This window comes from Puma concolor, chromosome E1, assembly GCF_028749965.1.
Source record: "Puma concolor isolate L17-30 chromosome E1, mPumCon1.1.hap2, whole genome shotgun sequence".
Lineage (NCBI taxonomy): Eukaryota > Metazoa > Chordata > Mammalia > Carnivora > Felidae > Puma > Puma concolor.
This window is the reverse complement of record NC_141680.1, coordinates 27,811,737-27,820,809: the sequence shown is the minus strand read 5'-3', so window position 1 is coordinate 27,820,809 and position 9,073 is coordinate 27,811,737. Positions and strand designations below refer to the sequence as shown.

Sequence of the window (9,073 nt, the reverse complement as noted above, 5' to 3'; positions counted from 1 at the left end):
AATTGGCATAGGTCTCCCAAGGAAGTACTTGGGAGAGGGGACAATTTGGAATCCCTGAAAGAGAAAGAGATATAGGTATGTGGAGGGCAGATGCTGGAAACAGCACCGATCTAGTACTCCTGGGGCTCATTTACCCCCTAGCAAGCAATTGGATACGTTCACAGAGAGTTGTCATTGGGAGCATACACTCTCAATGCCGGCCTACAGGGCAGGAGGGTGCTCAGATAGCTTGTGAGTCTGGGGGCTAGCCTGTGACCCTACAAAATGAACTGCAGGAGGGCCCTGCTTTCTCACTACCTCCACAGTGGCAGCCAGAGCAGAAGAAGCAGACCACACCAAGCCTAAAGCAGAGTCACCAATGAAAGCAGCACTCCTACGTTTGAACAGCCTCTTGTCTTCTGCCTGGGCAATTCCCTGGTTCAACATGTCTGAATAGCCATCACCCCACGAGCAATGTTTTAGTGCCTTGGAGTGCTGCTCCTGCCAGCCCAAAGCCCTGCAGCCTCACACAGCTAACACTAGAGGGTAGGCAGCCCAGACCCAAGGATTGGCCAGTCTGGGGGACACAGACTTAATGAAGGAGAGAAAAAAATATACAGATGTAAGCAGTCTTTAGAACATAGAACCTGCATAAATTAGCAAGTGTTTGGGGGTTGGGCAGGTAGGGAACTGAAGCCCAGGTTTCTGATTTGAGCAATGAGACTTTGGCTGGCAGGGCCATTTACCAAAACATATAAGGCAAGGAGATGTTTGGAGGGCTCAGGTTTGAACAGGGGGAGTTGGAGATTCTGAATCTCTTAAACAGAAACATCCAGGAGACAATCTCAGGAGACGGAAAGATTAGACTGGAGATTTGTCAGTGTATGTTGGTGAAAGAGCCGTGGGAACAAATGGCCTCACCCAGGGAGAGTACCTTGTGAGAAGACAAGGCTAAAGCCCCAGTCCTTGAGCAACAGCAGCATTAAAGGACTGGGCAGAAGAAAAGGTGTCTAAGAAGGACAGCCCAAGGATCAGGAGGAAAACAAGGGATGTGAGGGGGCCCAGAGGTCAATCTCTGTCCATCTGACTGGGAGCACTGGCCACTTCCCAGGGTTACTGCCATAGCATTGGACACAGTTTCTTCTCTTTTATTCCAGGCACTTCTATAATCACAAGTCATTTTTCTTTGTTCTTTAATTGAATCTTTTGGTTACAGAAGAAATACATGCTCATTGTAACAAGGAAAATAAAACAGAGATGTATGGGGGAACGATCAGAAAAAATTCCTCCTAAGTCTTCTCTTAGCCCCTACTACACACACCCACACCCACCCAACCACCTACCCTCCCCCACACACACCATGCACACACATATATGCACACACACAGGTTTGTTTTTTGCTTTATATTTCACACAAATGGGAAACCATATCTATTACTTAGAAAATTGTTTTCGCATAATATATCATGGACCTATATATTTATGTATTTCATCTCTTGTCGATTGCTATTTAATGATCTGTAGTTTGGCTGCACTGATGTATTTTTTTCATTCCCAAATATTCTTGAGATCATACTCGGTGTTATGGTCCTCTTTTTTCACTTAGTATTAAATCAATTCTCCGTGTCACTAAACACACTTTGTAAACATATTTTCAATGACTACATCATAGTACAGAGTATGAGTATATCATAATTTATTTAACCATTATTTACTTTCTGCCAATTTGGGCTATTAAAAATAATACCATAATGAACATTATAGAGCATTAAGCTATGTCCACATTTCTGGTTATTTTCTTTAGGATATGAACACTTTTAGAGTCTTTGTCCAAGTTACCAAGTTGCTTTTTCCAGAGAGACTATAACAATCTGCGTTCCCACTAGCAATGATTGAGAGGTACTCCCCACATCTTTTCTTAATTGTTTATTAATTTGTTAGATAGAAGTGATGTTTTCTCACTTTAATTTGCATTTCAGATTATTAGTGAGGTTAGCTTTGCTCAAGTTGATTATCATTTTGTGATTCTCTTACGGAGGGGTTGATCAGGACCACCCGTGGCTCTTCATTTCTAAATCTGCCCTTCCTCTTTCATTGCCAGCCCTGCCTCAGATGCTTATTTCCCATCCGGGGCTCCAAGAGAGCCCTCTCCTTCCTGGTTCTGCATCTTCCTGGCCATCTGCTCACAAACCTCTCTCATTCCCACCTCAGTCCCATAGCTGGTCTCTCTCATGGCTTCTGTGCCTGTGGGGTGCTCTTTTTCTGCCTCCTCTGCACTGGAGAACCAAACACGAGCCTAGAGTTTTCAAGCAGGCTGACAGGATCCACCATCAGACTGGGGTCAGTGCTGAACTTGGGCAGACACAGCCAGGGCCCTTCCTGCCCTGCACTGGGCCCAGGTAAATGGGGGGCCACAGTGGGGGCCTAACCAGCTGGGACTCTGTACAACTCTGTCTCATCTTTTCCTTTCCCATTTGCCTCCTCTCCCCATTATTCCAACTCGGGCTTTCATTTTCACAAATGATACAATTTGGTGGTTTGGGGTTTCTGCAGGAGAATTTCTGTGATCCTCAGAGCGCTGGGACCTGTTTGCACTCGTTAGGGAAGAGAGACTCTGGATGCTCTGCAGACCCCGTCAGGCTGTGGTAATAAGCAGGGGCTGTTTGAGCTGCAAAGTGTAAACCTGGTCCTTCTTAGTGAAACTCTGCAGAAATCCCACTGGAGATTTTTCTGCCCCTGCCCTGTCTACTTTCCTTCATAATGATAAATGGCTGAAAAGAAAACTATCTAATCTCCAAACTGCTTGCTTTTTTTCTACTCTTTCTTCAAGGAGAGAAGGAAGAACACAGTCACATAAAACAGAGTCCTTCATCGCCTGCTTCTCAGGAGACAGTTCTTTCCCTTTTCATCCCAGGCCTGTTTCTGATCTCTGATGGGCTCGCACTGAAAGCTCCAGCAGGCCCCTCTAATCAGCTGCGACAGACGCTGCAGTTGCTTGGGTCGCCCATCGAAATTGAATTGATTACCCGGCCCCTTTGCCATTTTGTTCTGCACACAATTGCTTAATAGCTGTCACCTTGGCTTTCAGTCCCAACCGGCTGCAGGCTGACTGGTTCCCATTACTCAGGATGGCCAGTGCAAGTTCATCACCTTTACAGGATGTCCCTGATTGATTCCGTATGCCTGGGAGACCTGTAATATATTTGCATAGGAGCAGGGCGTCGCTGGGGGACGTAATAGAAATCTCTGGGCTGCAGGGACTGCCAGATTTAGCTGCGGGCTCGCCATATTTGAATCATTACAGGGCTTCTTGTCGGGAGTCTGGCCTCTGCTGACATAGCTGCTAATGAATTTGTAAAATTTTCTAAAAATACAAAACAACCCAGCCTGTCCTAACCTTTGCTGTCGCCACCTGCTGCCTGGGTGGGGAAGGCAAACAGAACCAGGCTTTTCCTGCCTGAGCTTGTGCTGGTCTTTTGAACTGACAGTCTCTCCCTCCCCACTCCCTTGCCCTGCCTGCCAACTGGGGCTTGGAGGGGGACATCTTTCAAGTGAAATCCTTTGCACTGGGAACTACTTCAATTAGACAGCAGGGGGAATGTTAACATGCCCTCCGGCCTTTTAAGTGGGTTTTAATTTTATGTTGTAAGATAAGACCCTGCGAGGCTGGGCTGCTACTTCTCCAGCAGGCTCCATTAGTGGGGCAAGCTGAGGCCTCTTGACCCCCTGAGGCCCAGCCAAGACTGGAAGTTGGTTTGGTTTTTTAACAATTTGTCAGTCTGCTCCAGCTTCTCTTTCATTCTCCATTTTGTTATTCCAGGCTCTTCTGTTGTTGGAGGGCAGTTGGGTAGCTGAGCTGCAGCTAAGAGCCTAGCCCAGCTTCACCAAGTGGCTGGCTCTGGGCTGGTGAGCAGAGCCTTGGGGGCTGCCTGCCTATGGCCTCACAGCTGAATATTCATCTTCCCCCCCCCCCCCCCTTCCCAGGCAGGGCACTGTAGAAGCAGACACTTTTCATGTGGCAGGTTTCTGGCCCGATGATGTATGACCTGTTGGCGCTACTGAATGGTGCCCTTTGTTCCAGGGTATCCCATGTGCCCCCTTTTTATTGACTTGTTGATTCAGAAGGGCAGGAAAGTTCCACAAATCCCACTGCAGGCCTTGCTCTCTAGCCATGTCCAGGTGGGAAAGCCCCAGGACCTCATGCTTCCCAGAAAGCTGGTAGGAAGATATGGGCCGCTTAGACTCAGAATATCCCATAAGAGACAGACAGCTTTCTTTACCTTGGATTCAGGCAACTGTGTATCTGGAGAGAGGCTGGGAACCCATGTCTAGCTCCCAGCCCTCTGCCTGGGGTTCTAGAAGGTGTGGAGTGTTCCAGAATGCAGTCCACCCAGAAAGAAAAGAACAGAGCAGGTGTGAGTTAGGATGAACCCATCACTTCTCTGTGTCCTAAGCCAGGTTCAGTTAAGTTTTTCTCTGTGACCAAAAAGCCCAAGGTGGGAGCCAACAGCCAAGGAAAGAAGGAGCTTGGCTTCCTTCTGCAGGAGGAAGTCCACCCAGAGAGCAGCCCTAAAGCCACAGGAAAGGACTCTGGGGAAATAGGAGACAAGGTGGACTTTTTATCCAGCAGGAAATCTCATCTTTATCCTGATGAAGGTATGGATTTAAAGAAAACCCTTACCCTTGTCTTCTTTTCTCCTGGCTTCCTAGACCAACCTGCAGTGGACATGGTGGGTGACAATGAGGGGAGGGGGCAAGAGGCAAGGCGTTGTAAGGAGCGAGCCCCAACATACCTCCTGACACCAGCTTCTCTTCTAATCTAATAGGGTGGACTGGATTCATCTCCTTTTTTGCCACTCCATCTTGTGAGCAAGCTTTAGGGATCTGGTTGAGGAGGAGGATGCAGAGGTCTCTGCCAGGCCTTGAATCCTTTCTCTAGGGTGCAGGTGGCTGATGAGCTCATACATCTGACTGCTCTGGAAAGCCTCAGGTTCTCACTCCAACCTGCTCTTCAGTTCCTCATCTGAAGAAGCCGCACAGATCCCACCGAGAATTCCCTACGTGTAAGACCACCTCCTCCAAACCACCAGGTTGTGTGCTGACTACTGAAATGTGACAGATTCTTGTGTACTGCCTGCCTTGCCCTTCTGGGGTCTTTGTGGACCCTAAAATCCAGACCCATCATCTGCAGAGTAGCACGAGATCAAAGATACAGCTGTTCCATTGGTCCTAAATTCCTTCACTCTAGGCTCAGAGGCTCCATAGTGTAAATGCTCAGAGGCACAGAAGAAATACCAGCAAAAGGGAGGATGAGACCATTGCTGAGCCAAGAAATGACAAGTCAGTAGTAAAGAGCATCCACACACTTCACAGTTGTAAAATGGCTTTATGTTCTGATATGTAAAATAAAATGTCCATGCTATATAACAAAACACTTGAAGTTCCATACCCCCTGTTGGCTAATGTGTCTTTCTAATAAAGTTTAATCTGTGGTGTGTATGTTTATATATATATATTTATTTATATATTTATATATTTATATATTTATTATTTATTTATTTATATGTTTTATCTAAACCATTCTTAGTTTTTAACATCAAATGTGTAATAAAATTTTAAATAGATGTCTTTCCAAATACCCCCTCCAGCGTTCATTTTATTAGGTTTATTCATTTGTAAAAAGCAAAGCTGAATTTGACATGTGGCCTGCATTTGTGAGATATATATATATATATATTTATTTATTTATATATATATAATATATAAATAGCTATTCAGCATGCAAAGAGTTTAGTGATTTCCCAAATTTGATTACAGAGTTCATACCAGCCCCGTGGATGGTCTGGTGACGTTCGATGCTAAAGAGCTGGGCTGGGGACTACACGATTCACCTCACTGGAGAATTATCCTTGCTCTCTGAGCTCACTGGCTGAATTTACTGGAAGAAATGAATGTTTTCTCAATTCTTGTTTTTATTTCTGTTGGGCTTTCTTGCTCCAGAGGCGAGGATTTTCTGGGAGAACAGGCTCTGCCTGGCGGCAGCTCCGATGTAACCTCCTGGGGACGTTGCCAGGTGAAGTGTGTTTCATAATTGCCAGTCACAGGATGCAGATGGTGCCTGAGAGGCCGAGTCTTATGCACCAGAGAGTGAGAAACTATATGCCAGGGATGGAGGGGAAGGGCTTTGTACTGTATAAGAAAACCTGAATGATGACAGAGATGCTATTGGTTGCATTTTCCCTCCTCTTGAAGGAAAAAAAACCTTTTTTAATACTCGTCAGGTAGCACTTAGCACATGACCTTCTCTGAAAATCATCCCTCAGACCTCAGAACTCCAGGGATCAATTTCCAGGCCAGTAACTGAGCAGTCAGCTCTACTCTCAGAGCAGGCTTTTGTGGCTTAGCTGAGTGCACGTCTCAGGTAGTCTCACAGAATCTCCCGAAGCCGAAAGAGTGGGCCTCCTGTCCCCCAAACAAGATTTTCAGCTTCTTTGCTAACAGAAGGCCAGGAGCTCTAAGATGTGCACAGAGCCCTCCCACCCGAGCAATGAGAATCTTCCCCCAACTTTCCCTATGAGAGAGACTGCACCACCTGGCCCCTGAGTAAATCAAAGATTATATTATCCAAATCTCTAAATAACTCGCATGAACTCTCTACTCCCATCACATCCATGCACATGTCAAGACATGTGAGATAACAGTGGACCCAGGTCCCGCAGCCAAAATCGCTTCTTAGATAATTGTAGTTTTTTTTTCTTGTCATGGCCTCAATTGTATATCAGAAGATAGATGCTCTCCAAATGTACGCATGTACAAACACACACACACACACACACACACACGCATACATCACACCCTCTGAAATACCTTCCTGTGTTTCTTGGTAGTGCAGGCCACCCACAGAGGTTAACACTGGATGAACATGGTCCTGGGGCTGTCGAGAAACATGGGAGTCATCCGTCAGTCCAGTTCTCTACAGTTCCCATTCCTGAATGGTATTGTAAGGAAGCCTCCCGGGACAAGGAGAAGCTTTGAGAGTAGAGGAACTCATTGGCAGCATTCAAGTGTGGAGAGGGTGGCTTCCTCTCGCACACTGCAGGGAGGCCTCGCTCCCTGGGGAAGGAGGCGGCGGCGGGCCCCCGCTCCCGGACCTGAGACTGTGAGAGCTGATTGTAGACGCTGAAGTGGGTGTTTCCCGGTGGCTGGGAGCTCTGAGCAGAGATAGTAGGCAGCCGAGGCATCATAGTGGTGGCGGTGAAGTGTGTGGGGAAGGATTGGTAAGGCACAGTCTCCATCGTCTGAACGCTGTAGCTTGTGTACGGTGAGACCGATGTCCACATGTTACAGCTCAGTGGGGGTGGGGGCAAGTCGTCCACACCAGACACCCCAGCAATCTCGGGCCCTGAACCTGAGTACATACAGGCTTCTCTTGGGGTCACCTCACTGCAGTAGGAGGGGCTCAGCATCTGTTGGTCATAGGGAGGGGGAGAGCGGAAGTAATGATCCTCCCCCACTGCAGGGGGAGCCTCCAGATAGGATCGCTTGCAGGGCAGGTCCAGGTGGCGGGCACTGTCTGCTGGAAGACAAAGAAACCTTCAGGAAGGGCCATTTCTACCAACCCAGGGCCCAGAACACCCCTTGTGGATGCCAAGACAGCCTACCCTTGCCATTCAGGGCTTGCCCTACCCCATGTTGCCATGGTACTCCCAGAACCATTTTAATCAGCAACAGCTTTTATGAGGTGGTGGCAGCCAAGAAATGGTCAGATTATGGACACTGCTCAAAGGCCACAGGGGATACCACATCAGTGGACATTGAGTGATGTGGTTAGCCAGGCGGCATATAGCTTTCATCCTTTGCCACCCTGACTCTCGGGGATGGTAAGAGGCCTTAATGTGCATTAGCATTCTTAGGCTAGGCCCACCCTGGCCAAGGAAAGTGGAGGCAATTGCCAGGCCAAACCAGGCCCAGAGGCCACATCTGTCTGAATTAGCCAGAAAATTAAAGCCACAATGTTTCTGCCTTAATCCTCAGCTCCCAGGAAGGCCTTAGCAAGCCAAAGCTACTCGCAGGCACGTTCCTATTACTTTTAGAAGAAGAAGTAAACACTACATATGTTCAAAGAAATCCTGGCAGATTGTTATTATACAGATTCCAACACAACAGTATTTACAAAATTAAGAAACGGAGTTGATAATAAGTAAAAGGTGACTTCTACTTTTAAGGCTAAACTGATACTCTCTTTGGGGAAAGATGACATCAGCTGCCCCAAACCATTTTTGCATGTCTTTCAAGCTCCTCAACCATGACAGCTTGACTCTCTGGAGTGTCACATCCTCCCGTGGGACCCAGGGATGACCCAGGCCTGAAGACTTGGGCAAAAGACCACTAAACAAATTTAAGAACACTTGTCCAAAGGCTTAACTTGGCCTCCCTCCTTCTGTTTTCTCTAGGGATTCATTCTGGGAGCTGTGTGTATGCACAGGGCAGGGTGGCCTGGGGGATGAGTGGACTGAGTTTGAAGGCCTGCACTCATCTCTCCACTCTGCCCCTCTGGAAGCATCTTCCCTGAAGAGGAGAAACTTGCCTCTCTTTTCACCCAGCTCTCTCACCCTTACTCATCCCTCCTTTCTCTCTTCTCTCCAAATTCTTCTTTCCTCTCAAGAGCACTAAGCTCTTGGACCTGTGAAGTGGCCCAGTGACTCTAGGTCAGGAGTGAGCAAACTTTCTCTGTAAAGGGCCAGATAGTAGACATTTTAGGCTCTGTGGGCCGTAACAGAATCTTTTGCAGCTATTTGACCCTGCTGTTATCACACGAAGGTGGCCGTGGACAGTAGTTGAGCAAATGCATATGTCTGTGTTCCCATAAAACTTTATTTATGGATATTAAAGTTTGAATTTCATATAATGTTCACATATCATGAAATAGTCATCCTTTGACTTCTTTCAACTACTAAAAAAATGTAAAACCATTTTTTATGGCTCACAGGTTGAACAAAAACAGACAATAGTCCGGATTTGGATCAAGGGCCACAGTTTGCTAACCCCTGCTCTAGGCCATTCATTCTAACAGGACTAGAGCAGCAGATACTCA

The 9,073-nt window shown here is 47.0% G+C and overlaps 1 protein-coding gene and 1 long non-coding RNA gene across 3 annotated transcripts in view; one reads left to right on the top strand and one right to left on the bottom strand.

The window, feature by feature from the left end:
* The first annotated feature begins 3,954 nt into the window (after positions 1-3,954).
* LOC147574225 (uncharacterized) lies at positions 3,955-5,478 on the top strand. The gene is made up of 2 exons (XR_015244032.1): positions 3,955-4,635; positions 4,806-5,478. It is a non-coding gene; the product is annotated as an uncharacterized LOC147574225 (long non-coding RNA).
* The window catches only part of TBX4 (T-box transcription factor 4), a 31,842-nt gene continuing 28,114 nt past the window's right edge, over positions 5,346-9,073 (bottom strand). Inside the window, exon 9 of one of the 2 annotated variants that reach the window (XM_025916422.2) lies at positions 5,346-7,552. In XM_025916422.2, coding sequence (XP_025772207.1) covers positions 6,933-7,552 — 620 coding nt within the window. In that variant the 3' untranslated portion in view covers positions 5,346-6,932. Of the gene's footprint in view, positions 7,556-9,073 lie in introns of both variants that reach the window. The other variant, XM_025916414.2, reaches the window with a different exon arrangement.